This window comes from Brachycentrus maculatus, unplaced genomic scaffold, assembly GCF_059751285.1.
Source record: "Brachycentrus maculatus isolate JH-2025_06_01 unplaced genomic scaffold, ASM5975128v1 h1tg000411l, whole genome shotgun sequence".
NCBI lineage: Eukaryota > Metazoa > Arthropoda > Insecta > Trichoptera > Brachycentridae > Brachycentrus > Brachycentrus maculatus.
This window is the reverse complement of record NW_028281160.1, coordinates 26,724-50,314: the sequence shown is the minus strand read 5'-3', so window position 1 is coordinate 50,314 and position 23,591 is coordinate 26,724. Positions and strand designations below refer to the sequence as shown.

The window sequence follows — 23,591 nt, the reverse complement described above, 5'->3', positions numbered from 1 at the left end:
TTTATCATTTGTTTTATTAAAAGTAATATGAGTAATATGTTTTTATCAAAATAAATTAATAAATTTTACAATGAGGGAGAAGTTTAGGGTTTATTGTGTATAAGTAATGACAAAATTTGTGTTTCAAACACCCTGAAAACAGTGTGCGAAAATACGTTATATGTAAATTTCTAAGTGTACCAAGTTTAAATGGTATACGCTAAAAACGATTTCGCTTTGCGTGATTCAAATATGTATGAATTTTTTTCACATAAAACTTCACACATTACATTAACTGAAATTGTTTTATAATCATTTCTAGACATTTCGCTATTAAATTTTATTATTAAATTATGCGATTAATTTTGGAAATAAACGTCGGAAAATGGTGCCAATAAATTGTGATTATCCTTGATGATAAGTTTTATTAGGCGTTGTTCCATGTAAAATCCAGCCATTATACATTTTCTTTGAATTATTCATACCCTTTTTTGGAGCTGTTGTAAATTATTAGCATGAATGGGAAAAATAACTAAAGAAATGAGATGGTTCTCTAAATGTGGCAATTAAAAATGTGGTGTCCCTATCATTATTAACTCCTGGTAAAAGTTTTTCTCATTTTCTCGCAATTTTGACGTAAAACGTCTTTTATTTTAGTCAAAATAGGAGTAATATTTTTAAATAAATACTGTTTCACAATGTTTTGAGTGCCTTTTTTTTGTTCCCAAACTCTGAATTTGCTACACTTAGGAGATTTTTTTGTGTAAATATTATTTTATTTATTTCTCAGACATTTTTTTGAGAGTAAAAAAACGAGAAATAAAAAAGTTGTAATGTTCCTTAAAAATTATTTACATATTCACAATTATACGCGCGAACAGAATGAAAATAAGTTTTTTTGGCATAGAATGCGACTTTTGCGATAATTCGCATTTTATCTTGATTTATATGGGAGAAATTATTTCGCTTAGTGAGTGTTTCACATAACGAGTATGATTCGAACGAATTATTCTCATTATGAGAGTTTCCACTAAAATTGCTTGATTATTCATGGGATCTTTTCGGGGTAGTGGATTAATAAAATATTAATGTAATATATTCATAGCATAAGGAGTTTCACATTTTTATATTTTAATTATAATGATTTTCCATATTTCTACACAGTCACAAATATTATTTTATTAACTTTTGTCTAAGAAATTATATCCACCATTTTACATCGCTGGAATTCTATTATTGTGGGAAAATAAAACGACCATGTTATATATTTTTTCTATGAAGCAACCCTTTTTGAAGGCGGAGAGTAGTGTTTTTTGTATAATGAAGACTAAACTTTTAACATTATATGAATAATTATTTAGCTATGTGGTCTTTTAGTATGGTATTTATAAGAATATTAAGAGATTATTATGCCATGACTAAGCTGTGTTTTCAATACTTGGTCAGACATATTTTGTTTATAAAAAAATACGATTTGAAAAATGTGAAAAAAGAATAATAATTAAATAAAAACGTAAAGAAGAATGAAGCAATAACTGATATTTTTCAACATAATTGAATAAGAATACGGAAGTCTGGAAATTTACAGGACTCATTCTCATAGACTAATTAAGGGATTATTTTACACACGTGCAACATTCAACATACTACCCATGAAATTAAAAGCTCCATAAAAAATAAAATCATATTTTCAGGCGTTTTCCAGTGTGCAAAAATTATCCGAGGATCTTGCATCTTTACTTCAAAATAAAAGGGTTTCTGCCAAATAAAAACTTTCTCAATCCAACATGTGTCATGAGATTGATCCACGTATGTATGAGTTTTAAAAATTTGAGTAGTATGGTTGTCAATCATGAGTATAATGGTGAATTTTGCACACGTATAAAGTAATCACTTAACCAGCCTTTTACAGGTCATTAGCCCCGTAAATACCCCGAGTGTAAATATCTATATGCTTCTTTATCTATGAAAAAAGTGTCAAAAAATATTAAAAATAGCTCATAAGTAGAGAAAACCCAGATTTGTGAAGAAGTATTTATTTTTACACACTCCAAATGTTGTCAACTGATGTATAGTGATGTCAATCGGTGATATATGATGAAAATTTAGAAATCAATACATTTGGTCAATTTTTATATAAATTTTAAAGCAGTGAAACTAAAATAAGCATGCATTTTTAGAAAGTAGTATGAAAAATTAATGATTTCTATTCATGGAATTTTACAGCTTTTCTTGGCTTTCTTAACATCTTTAAGAGTTAATAAAACGTGCACTCTTTTCATTACTGTTCAAGGGTAGTTTTATGGTTTCTCTCCAAGACGATGTTTTATGTAAGGGATGATACCTATAGGTACCTGTTGCGAGGCTTGTATAACAATTTTCATTACACTCTGTTTATTTTAAAAGGCGATAATTACTAAATTTGTATCAAGGTACCAGCAATAAATTGAGTTAATTGTATTTTTAAGTAATGCTACTAAATATATAGAACCCTTATTAAGCAAACTTTATAAGATTTATAATGTTAATAACTTGTTTTTTTTTATTTTTTATTAAGTTGTACATAATGCGTATTATACTCGTATTACCCGTAAAGTATGCTATAAAAATGTTATATTTTAAGTTCCAAAAAAGTAAATTTTTCATATTTTTTAAGACAAAAATCTTAGGTGGTGATTAAAAATAAATATTAATACTGATAATCAGTTAAATACTCGTATGTTTAAAAACGTACTCGTGTATGAAACACATTGGACTTATATAAATTGATTTAAGAAGTATTAAGTAAATACTTATATTTTCGAAAAGTGGTATTTAACATGTATTTTTTTATATTAAAAATGGATTAATAAGCCGAATCAATAAATGATAATAAATGGTAAATTTGTTTAATTACAAACGATTTACTTTTATTTAATAAAGATGTAGCTTTGTTACAATTGAACTGAAATGAATTATAATTGAACAAATTCAATTATTTTTTTGTTGCCAAGGTGTAAACAACTTTTTTCGCATAAAAACTATATTTACTTTATCGCAAGCTATAAAAAATGTGATTTTTTTTAACCTGGAGTAACTCGATTTATAATTCAAGCAATGTATATGTCACACAAACTAATACGTGCATGTTAACTCGAGTGTCCTATTAAATATTGTTCTTCTCCTTCTCTTTAGTACTTTTTGCAAAATTTAATAAAAAAAATAATTTGATTTTTAATTTAAGTTTTACTTAGAAATTACAATTTTTTCTAAAACCGATTGTGAGACGTGTTTCGATGCATTTTGCATAATTTTCCAACATCCAAAATACATTTCACAAGAGATTTTTAAGAAATATTGGTATATACTAAGTTAAACGTTAAATAAAAATTTTAAAAAATTACCACAAACCGACTGCCGAATCAAGTATTACTACTTTTATTAACTATTATACTCACTACTTTTGTGGAGGTCTATCGAATTAAATATAATATGATACCAGCGATCTTCTACTGAATCTTTTCGACAAAGTTATTTTATTCATAACAAAATATGTTTCCTTTTATTATTACTAAAGATAAGCGATTTAAGGGGGCATACCTTTTCATATTTCATAAAGCTCTTTTCTCTCCGAATCTGTAAATAAATGATGACGTAAACAGGCCAAATGGGGAGCTTTATTGGAATAGACATTTTATGAGATTCCTTCGTCTATTTTTCATGGGATTCAATATTCTGGAAAAATAATACGATTTACAAGCTTTTCGAAGCTTTCGCTAGAAAAAATGCTTTTCTTTCTCAACTTACCAATAAATTTTCTAGTTGTATAAGCACGTGAACGTTTTTCATATTATCTTTTAACAAAATATACTTTTGTCTAAAATAATACGAATATACCACATGTTCTTAAATATATATATATTAATCAATGTATATAAATATACATATATATATATATATATATATATATATATATATATATATATATATATATATATATATATATATATATATATATATATATATATATATATATATATATATATATATATATATACACACAAATCAATTCTCTATACAAATTACAGTGTTAATTACCGTTTATTCTAAATTTTATACTTACGAAGTTATTCACTTATTGCTTTAAAATTCTGTTATTTAATACGGGTATGTTTTAATAATAGTTTGTCATTTCACCAATTGATTGGACATTATGTTAATCTTTTTTCAAAAATAAATAAATTCACATTTTGAGTTGATATCTTAACGTTTTTTTCGAACACCTTAATTTTTTTTTTCGTAAAGAAAATGAAAACGTAAAATCCGATATAATTTCCATTGAAAATAAATTTGACAAATTCTGACGCATGAATTTTCCATTCCGAAGTAAATAACAAAGTTATCACGTTTCAATATTTTCCTACAGTCAATTCGCCGTAATCTCTTTTAAATTTCAGTTTACACAAGTATGAAAGGGTTTTTTTTGTTTCAAAAAAGGTCTCGTGAAATTAGGGATGAGAAAGATGAGAATGTGAAGTCATGAGTGAGGTAAATGGTGGCCAAGGGAAGTATAAAAAGGAACGTAGGGAAGGCGCGATGGGTACATTTAATATAATTGAAGTATTATGCAATCGTTTGAAATAGTATTAAGGTAAAAGGCTTCCCAAAAACGTTTCAATTTTGAGACATTACTTTAAATTTGTTCCATAAAATGTTGGATCAATATATTTAACGATAAAAATTTCAGAAGTTCAAAATATATTAATAATTGTGGTATCACCAATATATAAATATATATATAAATAACATAATTAAGATATAACGTGAGTGTTTTCGGCTAGAATTTTCACCCATTATTTTTACATTACATTTGACACATGAAATTGTAGTAACTTTAAACATAAAGTATAAATGCACTCACCAGACGGCATAGGCTATAAAACTTAAAAAGTTGAAGCCTGCTTAGGATTATGATAAGCGGTGTTGCCTAAGCCGTAGCTAGATTTCAGAGTCACTTGGACGTTGAGTAATTTTAAAAAATAAAAAATAATTTTAAAATAACTATAAATATTTTCACTCCAATATTTATTAAATATTACCCTGGACTGGTTGGTACCTGAAGCGGAAGGCTGATCACCTTTCCTTTGTGTGTTAACGATCAAGATCCCACTGTGTTTATATAAAGCAGTGCCCTATGCACCATTGGGGTACGGATAAGGGTTTGAATTGAATTGAATTGAAATAAATATTATATTATAACTTAATTATAATATCAACCGGTTTCGAAGCTAACCGCTTATTTTTCAAGAATGATTAACACTTAATAGTAATATAATAAATAATTACATTAGTGGGCTTTTTGCCAATAAGCAATATCTTCCAACCAACCAAAAATTATTTTTTGACTTACCGGTCCGTTTGGCGCTCAGGTGACCGTAGAGGCGCGACAGGTCGATGCAGAGGGCGGGGGGCAGAGTGGAGAAAAGCGCGATAAGCAGCACGCCCGCCGCGGCTACCTGCTTGGCCGCCATGCCTGGAAAGACCAAATTAGCCAATTTGTTTATAGTTTTTGGGTAATATATCCAAAATAAAACAAGGTTTGTTGGATTGAATTCTACATTTATTTATGTACATATATGTTAATACGTGACGCATTTCGTCTTCTTGTCCAAATTGTATAATTTTAGTCAGTGTTTGATAATGTCCTAAAATAAATTAACCAATTCATTTATAGTTGTTGGGTAATATATCCAAAATAAACAAGGTTTGTTGGATTGAATTCTACATTTATTTATGTAAATGTTAATACGTGACGCGTTTCGCCTTCTTAAGACATTATCAAACACTTACTAAAATTATCTACAAAATGTCCTTGTATACTAACAATAATTGCTATTATTAGGTCTAGGAGTACATATAATGGTGGGTATTTCGGTAGGTAATGTGGATTTCTATGAATGTTAAGATAAGCAATGTAGTTACATGTCAATTAGGGTATATGTATACAATTTGGACAAGAAGACGAAACGCGTCACGTATTAACATAGCATAAATAAATGTAGAATTCAATCCAACAAACCTTGTTTTATTTTGGATATATTACCCAACGATTCAATATGGAATTCCACCAACTGTCTGCAGTTACAATAAATAATTTATTTATTCATTACATCACTTGGCTTGAGTGATCATAACTTGACCTTTTTTGCCCATGATAGAACAATTACACTGATTTGATTTTTGAAAGTTGCAAATATGCTTTTTTAAATCTCTAAGACGTATGTAATGAGCTGGAATCCCATCTGTTGGTGAAAAGATTTAACTTTTTTTAAACATGTAGATGAAAATATTTTCTAATTAGTTTTTGTCGAAACATGTTGAAAGCTTAATAAAGAAGTCTATTGATTTGAAAATATAGAAGTTTGGGCATTTCAGCGCTTACGACCTGTTATTGGCTAGTTTACGTGATTATTTTACACACTGTTACATTCACCATCCTACCCACGTTAGACGACTACATTTAAAAAAATTCAGAATGTTGAATAAACGCTTCAATTGAAAATATCACCTCCAATTTCAAGTGAAACTTCGTCTACGATATCTATGATTAAAATTAACAAGTCAGCAGAACATTTCATGAAATGTAATTAAATTATATGGATAAAGTTTTGGTTTGTTATGTTTGTAAATAAAGGTTTATTGAAAATATTACGCAAATACGTTATTTACTGAATTTCAATTGTTTCTTAACATATTCTCAACATCTTTAGATTGAGTAATAAAATGTTCGTTTCCATAGTATAGTAGTTACCATGTTATTATTACATATTGGCTACCATACTAGAACAGCCGGGTTCGATTCCCAGAAGGGTGAAAATAACATTAGCGTTTTTTCACATATAACCGTTTATTTGATTTCAATCTAGAGCGTAAGACTAGTCGCATTGATTTCATGTAACTAACGATCAACCTAAAATTACATCAATTTGATGCAGTGTTATATGCACCATTGATTAGAGTAAAAAGAAGAACGAATGAAATTTAATGAAACGAGTCTAAAAATTTCATATTTCGTCTTGTATATGTGGAGCAGATAAAAGGTGGTTTTTTTATTAAAATGGCGCTGTATAAATTATTCAAAATAATTATAATTATTATATTATTATCGGCCCGTAAACTAAAACCACTTAAGAAACCTCCAAAGTTAGTCCTTTTAAATTTTCATATTTTTAAGTTTATTTTTCAATTACTAGCATTGAATATACAATAGTATAGGTAAAAATTTATTAAAAACGTATACGTTACTCGCCTTTGACAAAATCACTTATTCACTGACCGTAAACATCAACCTTCCGGCGGTATATATACTCGTAAAAGATAGTAGATTCAACGAAGTTAACAAAACTGACTGCACAAAAACACACCCTGATCATCAAAGGAAACAAAGGTTTCAAACAAAGAGATAAAAAGAGTGACAAACGAACATTTCATATCCTCCAAAGCTTTCTCAAATAGTATTCCACTAGACTCGTTAACATGTATGAAACTTCAGTTAAAAGTTCATGAAAAATTAAATACCCCTAGTTTAAACTTTATAAAATAAAACAGCTTTGTTTTAACCACTTTTTATGAGTACACTTTTTCCAACCGGTTTCGACAAGAACCTCCATCATCAGGGTTTATGTACTTATTCTAAAACAATTAAATACTCATAGAATAATTACTACATAAACCCTGATGATGACAAGATTCTTGTCAAAACCGGTTGGAGAAAAGTAACAATAAAAAGTGGATGAAAACAAAGTTTTATTTTGTAAAGTTTATAAAATAAATTAGGTGTTGATAGAAATAAATGTAACTTTATAAACCATTTGACAGTTCATTTACAATAATGCATCTCATATGTTACAAGTAAATGTAATATAATATATGGAACTTTTTCCAAGCGAATGCATTGCGCTGAAAACTGAGCTTTTCCCCTCGCAATTCAGTAAAACTTGTCAAGCACAAACAGGTATATGCTATGAGTACGTCATGCTTCCAGGTTCCAGGTTCCAGGTTCCAGGTATATACTTGTCACTAGGAGCTAGTAGAATAGTGAGTGAACAAAGCGCAATTTCCAGGCGTACCTGAGAATAATGGTGCCATAGAAATTTCAAATGCAAATTTCCTTAGAATCATAGCTGTTGGTTGAATCATAATGCGTGAAATTGAGATTCATGAAAATGAATTTCAATTTAAAATTAATCGAAAAAAATATTGCAACGAAAAGAAAAAGGGTTGCACTTTATATAATATAATATTCGTCACAAAAAAATTGCATGTTTTTTTCTGAAAGATAAATAACAATTAGTAAATTACTATTTTATCGTATAAAAATTAGAAACTTAAAATGCAAAAATGTTAATCCAACATAATTTTGATTATATAATGATTGAATGATTGAATCCATTCACAGTTTGCAATAATGGCTATTTCTTTAAAGAATTTATTTGAAAATTAACCTTTTAAAATCACATTAAATAAATGTCCGTTATATTAGTTTGACCTAAATAATAAAATAAACTAATTCAATTCGATATTTAGTAATAAAAAATTAAAATATTGAAATTGTTTAAAATATAATAAAAACAGAATTTTAAGCTTTAACCTCTTGAAGTGTGTTTTCGCTATTTATTAAAAAACTGAAAAATAAATATTTTTTGAATTAACAAATTGACTTGGTGATCACAATACATTATAAATAAGTTTTTAGTATTCGCCCCAAATTTGACGAATATACTAATATAAAAAAAAATGTATTGGGTTAAGAATAGTCCATTATGGTTTTATTGAAATCACTTTGTTAGAATAACATACGAAATGTTGATGACCCAACCCTAACGTGCGTAGCACTTAATGTTATACGAGTTGAAGCGATGAAGTGAAATCGGTATCGATTATTTTAAGACAATGTTTTATTGAATTCTTATTAGATTTAAGTTTAGTACTGGTGGAATTTTTACTGGTTGACATTTCTTGTTGGAATTACATTTAATATAATAAAATAACAACTTAATATATTTTTACATCTCAAAATAGATGAACAATAATGCGGAGGTTTTGATATTCACATGCCTTATAACCTATGAATAAACGTAACCGGTCAAATTATAAGCTAGATAAATAATTTAAAAGTAAGTAGTATGTAAAAATAATCCGGGGTTCGGATCATGCATACAAATAAATGGGTCTCTGCTAAATAACTGCTTTCCCAATCCAATAAAGATATATAGCTTTTATAAACTTGTATGCACTGTGTCATGAGATTGATCATATATATCTAGAAGAGAGAACCCAGATTAGGACCTAATTAAAATATTATGAACAACCATATAGTTTTTTCAACGTTTATTTTATTTTACCAGTGACCGTATTTTGTCATTGACTGAATACCAGTCATTTTGAGTCTCAAAATTTATATTAAAAATTCTTTAACGTAAATTAAAGAAAATCCTTTATAAAATACTTATTACATATGCATATTTCAACGTCCTGTCAAAAATATGTAATTTCACTTTAAAAGCAATTTCGTATCGTTCAACCCCACCTTTCACTACCAAGTATTGCGTGGGGTATAATGTACGATTGTTCACATCTCGTTTTTTTTATAAAACTACTCGAAATGGGGTTTACTGCGCATAATTTTTAATCGACCACAAAAAAAAATAGTTACCATAGATATGGAAATAGTCAACACAAGACCTTATTTCCATCGTAAACAGCTCCATGTCCATTTTTAATATTAAATTCATTTCATGAATATTTATTATGATTAAACATATAAAATGAATATTATCAGCAATATAAATAGGTAACAGTTTTTTTAATTTTATTTCAAGTTCATGTTTTTATATTTTTAATGTACCGTAAAGTGGGTATACATTGCACCAAAATACTGCATTTTTTCAAAAAATTATCTATTCAGATCAGGTTTTTTACTTTTTCTGAGGTTTCAACTATTGCAATGTAATAACACATATACCTGTAACATGTCTGATACATTTTTAAATTTTTATCTATTTTGCCTGTATTTTTTTTTTATATTTATATTTTGGTGCAAAGTATCCCCGGGTAAAGTACAACTTTGCACCATGATATTTTCTCTACACTTTTCGTACTAGAATCCCAATTGATGCAATGTAAAGGTTATCCTACAAGTTTCGTTGCACCTTATGAAGGGTTTTGGCTCACAGTTCGCTAAAAGCAGATTATAATATTGTATAATTATGGAAAAATAAGACACTTGATAGAAATTTAAAAAAAAAATATTGAAAAATCTAACAAAAATGATCTTTTTTTCCAATACTGAAGGTTCAAAATTATATAAAATAAAAGGTGGATATTTAAACATATCGTACTACATAGGTAATAGGAATTAAAATTAAATTAGGTCTAAATATAGTCAAGTTCCGGGACGGTAAAGAAACCTCTTTTGGATTGCATTTTCGGTTCTTTTATGGAACCCACTACATCCTTCCAAGAATATTGAAGAAAGTCATCCTTCATCGGCCACATCCACGATATGAGACTCTCCTGCATGGATTTAAAAGCTCTGTCTTTCTTTATTTCCAAAATCTGTCCCGGATATTGTTCTCCTTCATAATGAAATACAACATATTCTCCCACCTTCTTTTTTACTGGTCCTAATGAAACGGAAGAACAAATACGATTACTGGTTTCAGTCATCGTTTTTGTTCTTCTCCCTCTTCCTCAAAGCTTCCGTGTGAACTATTATCAGTTAATGCTAAATATGCTGGAAGTTTCGATGCGGAAGATGGGATCATTGATGTAGTTGGTTCAGGTAGCATTTGTGTCTCGTCAACGTGCATTTCGACATTTGGATCGTGAGCAATGCTCTTACCTGGTTCTATCGGTATCGTTTTCCTGCGTTTTAAGACTGAATTCTTTGGGTTGAATCTGTTTTCTTCCAAAAACTGTTGAAAACTCTGGCGCACGTCATCGTCATACGCTTTTAATGGCAACCGATTAAGCAACTGACTAGTTTTAGCAACAGTCAAGGTTTTATGTCTTTGCAAAAATGATCTTATCCATTCAGAGCCTGGTACGTTGTTTTTTAATATTCGTATTCTTCTGCCAAATCTATCCAAATAGGCTATAAGAATGTAGCGAATGTTAAAAACACTCACTGGGAAACCGTACTCACTCATGTCTACTATGCAGTTTACGAAGGATTGCTCTTCGCCCTTGTCACATATCGGAGGTCCTTTGAGCTTATAGTTAATCGTCCTTCTGGGGATTTTGAAAATTTCTTCAGCCTTTCTTTGACTGATTGTACCATTTCGAATGGCCTCCAAACACTGCTCCACTCTCTTCGGTGTAAAATCGCAGTATCGTCTGGCATAAGGCCGCTGTTTGTGTGTTCTTGAGATTTTTGAAAAAAATATACCATCAGGAATTAAGTAAGTACACAAAACCTATAGATATTTAGCAAAAATGTCAAGTTGTATTAGCCGTTTTAAGACTTTTCATCAAATTAATTAACTATGGCCTTTTGTGGATACTTTGCACCTGGTGCAATGTTACCCCAAATGTGGTCAATACAAGTCAGTTCTTAAAAAAATATTATTTTTACATAAACTTGACAACGTAACTAAAAAATACAGCATTTGAGAAAAGCAGGGCTTACCTACCTACGATTTAGAGACCACTCACTTGTTGCAACTTGTTTCAGTATACTGATTACATTGGATTTTTTCGGACACAATTTTCAGACAGAAAACTTTCTTTACATTCGGACAGGAAAAACGCATTGAAGCAATAGCGACCGACTGTTACTTCTGTAAACCAAAAAGTAGATTGAAGTGCCATCTATCAGAAACAAAAGAAAGTAGAATGAAAAATGACATGTATCAGGGATGACCAGCTCCACAATTTCTTTACAGAAGGTGGTGCAAAGTATCACCCATGGTGCAAAGTATACCCACTTTACGGTATTTAAATTAAATTGTTGAATTGATATGTTAGTTCACAAACGTATTCGCTTATATTTTTAAACAATAAAAATATTATTTTTTTAATACTGTTAATATTCATAATTACGTAAAAAATCAGGACGGGGTTAATTTTATGGACTCTTCTGTAAATTATAGTCTTTTTTTTACTTGTAGGTACCCTTCGTGTACGTAATATTTTTTTCTCTTTTAATTTACATATGATGGAATTCAGTATTTAAATGCAAAACCATCCAGCAAAGAAAACTTAAGACACTCTCATAATATCTTGTGAAAACTATTATTTAGTTTTTGTATTTATTTTTATAAAATCTCATTACATATTACTAACACCTTTACTTAATTTTCTTTATTTTTGTTTGCTAACATTTTACCCTTTATGACTATTTCAATCAACTAACTAAGCGTTAAGCTACAGTGCTGGAGATTTTGGGTAAATTTTTCAGGGGGGGGGTCAAAATAAGTGTCAGTGATTTTTATCTCAAATACTTATTTTATATTAAACTGGTACACGAAGCGCAGGGCTGATATATTTAACGATCAAGATACATACCACTGTTTATATACGATGCAGTGGTCTATGTACTACTGGGTTAGGATAAGGGTCTGAAGAAAAGACAAAGAAACCAATCCACTGCTCTTTTAAGACATTAAGAATTATTAAACATAAAATATCAATTAAAATGATTGACCTTTAATTTGACTTTTAATTTAATAGAATGTTCCTTAATTAAGCATTTTGACTAGTATTCTAAAATTGAAATCCTCAACATCCCTCTCGAGCTTCTTGAAACGATGTACGTTCCGTACACGTGACTTGTATAATAATTTAAGCGAAATGTGCTTACTTTATATTCATAAAGCTACTCTCATATCGCAGAGGAAAGCTCAAGTCTTTATTTAAAATAATTCATATGAAGGAATACTTAGAGGGACAAAGTTAACCATATGCAAAGACAACAAAAAGGGTATCAATATTTCTTCGACTGTGCCTTTGGAGGTCACCTTAAACTGCGCATATTAAAATATCATATTTAATGAACTCATAAAATTTATTCGTCAAAAAAAGGGGTGAGAAAAATACTTAAAGTCTTAATTCAAAGCAACATTTCGGACTTTGATAAACGGAGTATAATAATTTGCAAGAATGGTCATGATTCATCAAGAGTAAATATTAAGTCAAGAAACATCTGGTATAAAACAGAGACAAAGTTACATTAACACCTTCACAACTGGTGTCACAATTCGTATTATTATTTTTTTCTTCATCTAACCCTTATCTGTACCCAATGGTGCATTTTCTAACCCTTACCTGCACCTTATGGTGCATAGGGCACTGCATCGTATTGACACTATTGTGCTCTCTGTTTTAAATTTTGGTGTACAGTGGAACCCCTGCAATCGGAAATTATGGGAAATTCGAAATAGGAACAAGATTTTGAACAAGATTTTTGTTTGTCGGACAACATTTAAAAAACACGCAAAGACTAAAGAACACATTTATAATTTATTACATTTCATTCATATATAACCTGATTTCGTTTAAAAAAATGTTGAAAAGTTAATAAAATGTACATAACTGTACCTGTATTACTACTCAAGTATATACTGGAATAATATTTTAATTCCTTTTTTAGATCTCAACATAGATGAAGGATAGGGAAACCGGAAAATCTGGGCATTTACAGGGCCAGCGACCGTCATAGGCTGGTTGAAGTGATCACTTTATACGTGTAACATTTAAGAGTTCTACCCATGATTGACAACCACACTACTCAAATTCTTGAAACCTTTAGATATATCTTTGAAGAATATGAGTAGTGAATTGGTAAATGTTACACGTGGGGAAAGTGATGACATAAACTAGCTTATGACGGTCGTAAACCCTGTTAATGTCTTTCATATTCTTGATCATCTTTGTTGAGATGTAAAAAAAAAGTTGAAAAAATAACTCAGATTTTAGAGATAATCCAGATTTGTGAACAAGTATTTTAACACACTCAAAATGTTGCAAAGTATACTATTAGTGTAAAATGTAAAAAAAAAAGGATTGAAAGGTAAAAGGCGCTTATAACGTAACTACTGTAATGTAAAGTATGTGTGTACCGTATTACGAATTTCTCGGGTAATCCGAACTTTTACAAATCCGAACATGCGACAGCTCCAATTAATTCAAATTTCCGAAGTTCAACTGTATTTGTATGCGTGTAAGATTGTATAGCTGTTTTTCTATAAAGCCTAGGTCATAATGCGTTACACGAATAATGCGTCTAACTTAAATTATGATGGTTTTGTCTGACAGAAGGCTGTTTATCGTACCCACGTTAGTCTTTGTTAGTTCCTAATCTTTGTTGTACAGAGGATTATTCTCTCGTCTTGTTCTGACCGTCATAATTCCAACGAGCTTAAGTTTCTTAGGTTTGGATCAAATATATAATATGTTATCTATTAAAATTATACGGGCAAAAGCTTTATTGTGGGAGCTTAACTACCGGTGAGCTTCAGTGTCCTGATACCAACAGTGATAAATGGAAATAAACGCAAAGTTTGCAAAAGAAGAAATCTCGTATATTTAATAAAGTTTAAATTCAAACTGTGGTATAGATATTAGAAATCTATGTACCATTATCAGAAAAATAAAGTTATGGTGAATGATCAAGAGTTAATTTTATAATAATTGTAAAATGTTTATATTCTAAATTTTATCTCTTTTTTTGTGTGTATATTTTGTTAAAATGTTTAAAAACAATGAAAAATGTATTCAAAAAAACTCCACCGATAAGACACACAAGATGGCTTAGTGGATCTCTGCATTTTTTTTAAAATGTGTTTAAAATTGTGATTTAAAGAAATGTTTACAATTTATGTTAGTAGAAAAAATAAATTTTAGGTATTTTACCGAATAAAAATATATTTGAAAGGAAAGAAACGAAAGAATTCAAGTCTGCGATAGGTATTTTAACCTAAATTAATGAAAGAAATGTGGACTGAGAAGGTTTAGGCATGTGGCTTGAGTGAGGAAAGAATAAACGTATTGGGCGAATGTTTTAAATAGAAACAGAGAAAAACCGTGAAAAATTTGACATTATCAAGTAGGTACATTAAACATTTGAAAGTGGGCAGAAAATAGTATGTATGAAGAAATGAATAAATGTGAAATAATCAAATATTGTTTGTAAAGAAAGAATGGTTTAGCATTCTATCTTCTCTGCCTACCCCTATGGAGAAGTGTCACGATGGCCAAGTTAGTTTTTGAAATAAAACAGAGTTCATGGTATTTTAATGAATAACTTTAAAAAGGTTTTAATGAACATTCTTAACCCATTATAATTCAAAGATTACGAGTAATGTACAAGTTTAACAATTCATCTGTAATAAGGTATCTTTAATCTTTTTTTGAGATGTCATATCCAATACTTGATTTTTTTTAAATGAAGTTTTAAAGTAAGGGCATTTACAGGGCTAATGATATCTCATTTGCTGGTTTAAATAAATACTTTATACACTGTATAACATTCACCATTCTAACTATAATGAAACTTCAATATGACTTTTGGTTTAGAATAATGTGTCGACAGTACATTAATTTCACTCATTTCACCTTGATATTTATTGTAATTTATAAATTTACACAAATTTCTTTGGAAAAAAAATAAACGTTTCTTTGAAAAATTATTTTTTGATTTTCTTCAATCGATATTTAATTTATTAATTAATAAAAAAGGGATATTTTTTAATAGATTCAATGTTTTTTCATCAAAGTATTACTCATTAAAATTTCCGTGGCGTGCATGTCTGACCCACCCTATTCCGTAGGCTGACGTTGTACTAAACCCGACCGTAGGCGTTAAGTTCCACCCGTCATTAACAATCCATTCAGGTTAAACCAGACACTAGCCGTTGCGAGCTTTAATGAAAATTTGATTATATTTTGTTTTGAATTCACGGTTCACCCTAGGAGAGACGGAGATTACGTCGAAATAAAAACCATGAATCATTATTTGGGTCTGTTGATTATTATTACGCGGCTATTCATTAAGTTTATTAATTAATTAATGGAAATATTATTTTGCGCAATTAACTCTTCATAAAGCCTCGACAGGAAGAGAAAATTTCTCGTTAAATTATAAACCCACCCTTTGAAGTGGTAGCTTGTATATTATATTTTATCCCTTAATGTTTATTGTCTATTATTTTTTGACATCTCATCAAAGATGAAGAAGAATATGGAAGTCTGGGCATTTACGGGGCTGACGACCGTGATAGGCTGGTTTAAGTGATCACTTTACACACGTGTAACATTCACCAATTCTACCCATTATTGACAACCACACTACTCAAATTCTTGGAAGTTCTATATATATGAACCAATTTAGAAACCTTGTTCTTGAATCACTAGAATTTCACTAGAGACATCTATTGGTAATCTGTGATCGAAGATAATCTAGATTTTGTGAACAAGTATTTGGACACACTCAAAATGTTGTAGATTATTTTCTACGTGGAATTCGAAAACGGTATAAAGGAGTTACCATTTGTTTAAACAACCCACCATTTAAACTAGTACATGGCTGATATTTCAATCCTTATCCACACCTTAATAGTGCATAGGGGACTGCATCATGTAAACGCAGAGTCATCATGATTGTAAACACATAAAGGAAAGGTGATCAGCCCTCCGCTTCAGGTGTAATATTGAATAAATATAAGGGTTAAAAAATCACTTTTAATTATTTGACACCCCCCCTACCCTGGGAATCGAACCCGAGAGCTCCAGAACAGTAGCTTAGCGTGCTGACCATTGCACTACGGATACGGAAGTAGAGTAGCTAATATAGTATATTTTATCCTCCATTGATTATTTTCTGTGTAAAAACCGAAAAAAGAGATAAAAAAGAAAGACACATTAAAAAAATAATAATAATTAATTTTTTATTAGTAACCTTAATTTTTAATAAAAATACATATTTTTTTCAAAACATTACTATACATTACATAGTGAACTCTATTTCTATTCCTTATAAATAAAAGTGAATGAGGAAAGAACGGTAAAAAAAAATTATGAGCTGAAAATGAGCATAGGAAGACTGAAAAAAACTTGTCACGATCAGGTATGTCAAACACTTGAAAGGGGCCAGGTTAGAAGTCGAAATAATCGGCGGGTATGTTTGAGAAGACGCATGAACGTGGAAGAAGCGAAGAATTTTTGCAAAGATAGAATGGTGTGGCGTTATAATCTCTCTGCCTAGCTCTGCGGAGAAGCGGCATGAGGGTTAGTAAGTTAGTTAGTTTAAATCGGTCATTACATGAGCTTAGATTAAGATCGATACATCTTACATAGTTTATTTTACTATCCATATAAAAATATGTAGAATATATCACTCACTCCTTTCAAGAAGATCATAAATAAAATAAAAAAACTGATTTTTCAGGAGAACGTTTTAAAAATATAACACGATGTATCAAAAATAAATATCAAGCCACTTACTGAACTTTTTACTGTATAAGAGATCTTTTAAGGTAAAACCTGAAGGTTTTTTCTCCATTTGAAAAATATTTAGCATATTTAAAAAAATAAACACTTTCTGCCCTGTAGCGGGTAAATATTAAGTTAAAAATATGCCTCTTTTGCTGGAATATAGTACATTTTCTAGGCATTCCGAAAACATGCACAACTTAAAGATGACGATTTTTGATTTATGACGTTCTTGAAAGGAGTGAGCGATATGGTAAAGTGTAAGGATGCCATTTTATCATTTATGAAAGTAAAATGACACATTACGGAACCTCTAAGTTGAGAATATAAGAAAAGTGTTTATAAAAGGTCAAAGCTTTTTCTTTTTTTCTTTCGTTAACAAGAAGTGGCATTTTCAGCAAACGTCTCAGGAAAGATTCAGGTTTTATGAAAGGTTACAATATTTGCATAATTCAAGCTCTATAAACATCTGCCGGGGAACGAGTAGCGCAGAGTGGAAAACGTTTTTATAATGAAAGTCTCTTCAGCTAGAGCCATTTACATGACACGCCTTGTAATGTTTATGTTTAAGTCAGCCTTATGGGGAACAAAGAGTTTCCTAACCCATAAAACAGGAAAAAAACCATTGGAAAAGATTCAACACGACATAAAAATCTGGTTAGTGAAAAGTTCAGATTAAACTCGCCTTTTTTCAGGCAAATTTCAACAAAACTAATGCAAATATTACAAAGTATTATTAATTATTTATATTCAAACCAATGTATTTACATGTTAAATATATTCTATGCGTTCATTAGATTTTTTTTCATACTTTTTCTTAAATATTTTTCGCAGATACTTTGTGGTACATTTTATAAATATTATAAAATTAAACAACTTTGTTTTAACCATTTTTTCATTATTAGTACACTTTAATCTACCGGTTTCGACTAAAACCTTGTCATTATCAGGGTTTATTAAATTCTAAAACATTAAAAAACATTTAAAGACTCATAATAATTACATTCCTTTACCAAAAACTTCCACACACTCCGTAAAAAATCCAAATGTGTGAAGTTTTTTCTAAGGGAATGTAATTAATTGTGAGTATTTTTATGTTTTAGAATATTATCAACCCTGATGATGACAAGGTTTTTGTCGAAACCGGTAGGTTACAGAGTACTAATAATAAAAAAGTGGTTAAAAAAAGTTGTTTAATTTTATAATTTTTCTATAGTGTTTATGTTTTCCGTCATCAACCCTTATGCAAAACCAATGGTATGGAAGGAAACGCTCTTAGGTGATCTGATTTATTATTTATATGTAAAAATACTATTACGACACGGCATAAAAATCTCTTTTATGGAAAATTCAGGTTAAACTCGCCTTTGTTCAGGCGAAATTCATCAAAATTTAGTGCGAACATTACCAAGCATTATTAAATATTTATATTCAATGCAATATACATGATACGATGCTTGTGGGTGATCATGAGATATTTTATTACGCTTACGGAACATATAACCATTTTTTCATACAGAAATTACCTTACAAATATATTCAAATATATCATTAACCCTTATGCATAACCAGCGGTATAAAAGGAAACGCTCTTAGGTGAATTGTTTTATTCTTTATACGTATGTGTAATTCTAATTTATCATCTATGTTCTGTAGGGTTACAAAAATAATTGAATTTATTTCAATAATTTTACAGAGGGTTAAACAATATTTTATAATCATATTTTACCCTCCTGATTTAGATCAGAAGAAAACCTTCAAAACCAGAAAATCACAGTGAGGATTTTGAATGGTTCAATGATTTAGTTGAGATAAGTACCGTGTTGTCGGAGATTTGTTGTAGAGATTAAATGTTTTTATGTTGTATTTTAATTAAATAATGACTCATTTCCGTCATTTCCGCTGGTTTAAATAAAATAATACAATTTAAAACATTTACTTCCTATAACGTTCCCTCCGATAAATCGAACCCATATCAACGTTATAGGGGGCTTACTTTATACTGGCGGTAGTGTAATTACAAGAAGAATCTTTCAAGCCTGGTGATGAGAAGTCAGACGAAGCGAAAACAAGTTTGAACTCTCTGAAGGGGTCCTTGGACCTCAGGTCTCAGGAACATAGTCAAATATAGCAAATCAACCAAATTAAAATACCAAATTACACACGACCACAAAATCAACCAATATTAGTTCCACGAAACGCTCTTGTTTCATTTTTCCAAGTAAAATTTATACTTCCTGATTCGGGATTAATTCCAATACCTAAAAATGCAACAGACAAATCTCCTCCTAGTTAATGCAACAGTTATTTGTAATAAAACTCTGACCGTTGTGCTCGTAAAATTCAGGGTAATGTTTTATTTATCGGAAAGCGACCCTAACAAGCCGTCACACTACGTTAGAGGCTTCATTCAGTCAAACAAGTAAATTATATTGTTATTGTAATCGATAGAATGAAAATATATTTCTTATTTATTAGGGGAAGACTAATTAATGTAAAACATTTTTGATTAATTACAAAAAAAAAAGATAATCATTTCTTTCAGTATCTACTGAATATAATATAATCTACTGAATATAATATGATATAAACTAATTTTTTAAATCCATCAACTTTAATGCTTTCAAAAAGGCTTTGTTGAGTGATATGTATTGTCATTTTTTATTACAAAGGAAATATATTTATTCAGATTGAATTTTCTTATACTTTAAGGAATAACGATATGTACGTTTTTATAGAATTTAAGTAAAAAAAATATGTGTGCATTACTTAAAATATAAATGCATGGCTATGAAAAGGTATTTTAAACAGAATAAACTTTATCATTTTTTTGAGGTTCATAATAGTTCCGACGGGATTGATGAAATCGATGATACAAATAAAAAATTAATTTCACGTACTTCGTCAGTAAAAATAATGCTTAAAATTATTATTCGTAAATGTATTTTTTTAAATATTAATTTATTTAAAAAAACATTTTTTGCCCTTAAAAATTTTGGCGCAATTTTAATATTTGTTATTGACATTTATTATTTTTAAAATTATTTTTTTTTATATAATTTTTTAAAGCCAAACAATTTTTAGGTCTAAAGTTATTTTACTTTGATAATTGAATGCTTGTCTCAAATATGAATTTTCTACTAGCTCACTAGAATTCTATTTTAGTATAAAAAAGCTGATCTTTAATCCTTTTTTGTTTGAACTAGTTTCTTGGGTCTTAAGTGAGGCCATCTAAGAAAAAAACGTCCCCATTTTTTTACAGTAAAAAATAAAATATATTGTATTTCAAAGGGATAACTAATTAAATTTATAATAAACCATAATTTCAACTCAAGCAGTCGTAAAATTTTTATTTGATAAGTTAAGTTTTTCTAATTAACACGATAATTTTATGTAATAATTTTACCATCCTTTTTCGTTTAATATGTAAAATGTGACACCAAAAAATTAGGGCCATTATTTGACTGCAAATTTATGAATGGTTGTAAAAAAAGTACAATCTTTTGAAATATAAACTTAACGAGTTTTAATGTATCAAAGAATGCGTGTAAAAAAGTAAATGCTTATTTTAATGTTATTTAATTTTTTAGAAACAATATTGTCGTGAGATGTAGAAAATAGCGTTGAAACTCATAAAAATGGAGACTAATACTTTCGCTTTGGGCGCCGTTTGGTTCCACCCCCATAACAAAGGAAACGATGAAAACTTGGAGAACTTGTTGATCAAGTATAGAAGTATCAACCCTTAAAAATAATCCTGAAAACATAATATTTTTCTACATGGTAAAAAAATTGTTGTTTTGTATTTTATTTCAATAATTATAAATATTAATGCTTTTTTTGATATTTGAATACCTAGAATGGAAGATTAATTTTTTTTTTTTTAAATCAGGAATCACGTTCTTTAAATTTATACTCGGGATCATTTTTTCAATTCATTTAAGTTTTTATAGGAAATAAAATATTTTCGTTATCTGAATTCAACATTTTATTTTTGATTCTTAAAAAAAATAGAAGAAAATGTTCTTGTGTAAAAAATATTTTTCTTCATGAATAATACAACAAAGAGACTGAAAATCAACGTTGCGTCGCTATGCAAAGAGCCTGGAGAATTTTTCATGAAGTGAACGTATGTGTATTGTTTGAACGGGAAAATATACCTATATATACTGTAGAATTGGTAGTATATATGTGCTAATATGAGACCAACCTTATTGATAGAGGTTCCGCGTTGACGTGAGGACACTAGCACTTCTAACTACGGAATGCCAGCTACGGTTCTACGGATCCAGCAGCGCCCTCTACGCGAGCTTTTATACTATCGTTCTCTTCCCACGTCACGCCGCTCCGCCAATAGCAACCCTCGGAACTAGCGCCAACCGGCATTTCCACCAATCGCAGCCCCGGGTGAGACGGCGCTATCTCGCCCTGGGTGGAAAATTCTAGCAACGTACGGGTCAGACAGAGAAGAAAAATTTCAGGTGAAAATTTTTGCCCTAAGCGCAATAAACTAGGGCAATGTTGAAAAGATTGCGTTGGGCGAGGTCAGCTTATAACTTTACTTTTCATTTCAACTTGGAAATATTTTAAGAAATAATATACATTTAAGCCTGCTTCCTACAAAGATACTTCTATTGTTCAAAATTTAATGTAAGTATTATGAAGTTTCCCTTTTCAGGCAGCTTTATCGCCGAGCCAAACAAAGAGAATCTGGGAACAATTTGCGGATTTTGAAACTACTAATACAATTCTGGAACGGTTTTTTCTTCTTTTTACTGAAATTTTATCTACATATTTTGCCCACTTTGAAACGCAATCTGGTGTGAAGGGAGGGATTTTCCAGACTTAATGTTACCAAGGCTAGTAAAAATAAAATTTTTCAATGCCTCGCAAACTTAACAAAAACAAGTAACATTTCTCATCCAGACTACCTTCTTTACCCATCATACATAATAAATCCCTGATTTTAAATTAATGAAATTTAAAACAAAAGTCGAAATAATTTTCTTAATTAATTTTTCGAAAAAAATCTTTTTTTATAAATTCATCTGAAAATAAACTTTATTATTTTAAACCAAAAAAAAACATCTTTTATTTTTTAAAACGACATAATATAAATGTATCTACAAAATATTATCGACCATAGCTTTCATTTAGTATATTCAATAATTTTTTGTATCAAGCATTAATCGAAAAAACTATAAAAATAGTATTAAATTGATAAACATCCTGTTGCGAAAACAATAATTATTATTAGGATAGAAATTATTTGTATACGATCTACCTACCGTTTTAACATGTTGCTTTTCATATATCATTTAGTTAATGGCACTATTGATCACCTTTCCCTAATAGATCACAAATAATTAATATACCTCTTACAGGCAACAAATAAAAAGGTATAAAACTGTTACAAATTATTTTCGAAAATCTTCTTATATCTAACTAATTTGGATACATTTGTTTTGAGATTTTAGTATTTGAGTCCCGAGATAAGATTTTAAGTTGGATATATGTAAGAGCATATATATTGGATACATGTAATTGGATAATGTAATTGGTAATAAGAGTAATATATGTAATTGGTAATTGGTAATAAGAGCATACATATTGATATATGTAATTGGTAATAAGAGCATACTATTGGATATATGTAAGAAGATATATGTATTATGCTTAATACTTATCTCTTGATAATTATTTAAAAATTTTAGGGAAATTCAGGCATGTTCATAATAATTCTAGTATTTAGAAGCTGCTATCAATACACATAACAGAACATTAACGTAATTCATAAAAATAGGTTTTTGTTTTCTTCCAAATCAAATTGAAGATAAGATATGAACATACATATTGTCATACATACTTATGAAGTTTTGATGATTCTAGTCCAATATAAATATTGACCAATTTTATTATTCTTTGTAAACGATAACAATTATACTTGAAAGTGTTTTTTTTATCAGATGTGTAATTAATCATCACACGAAAAATCATTTTATTAAATCACACGAAAAATGAATTAAATTATCAATGTATGAAGAAACAAATTTCTTATCGTTTTGATAATGTGTACTCAGATAAGCATTAAAGTAATATAACGTGGAAACTGTTAGTATCAAAGTTTCAAATATCGGTAACGG

General features: G+C 29.4%; 1 protein-coding gene across 1 annotated transcript in view; it reads right to left on the bottom strand.

Moving 5' to 3' along the window:
* The window catches only part of LOC148302783 (prohormone-4-like), a gene marked incomplete at its 3' end in the record, with an annotated part of 94,047 nt that extends 72,326 nt beyond the window's left edge, over positions 1 to 21,721 (bottom strand). The window contains exons 1-2 of the mRNA XM_088271026.1: positions 21,659 to 21,721; positions 5,369 to 5,491 (exon numbers count right to left, since the gene is read on the bottom strand). Of these exons, the coding sequence (XP_088127152.1) occupies positions 5,369 to 5,489 (121 nt within the window). The remainder of the gene's footprint in view (positions 1 to 5,368; positions 5,492 to 21,658) is intronic.
* Between the last annotated feature and the right edge of the window lie 1,870 nt (positions 21,722 to 23,591).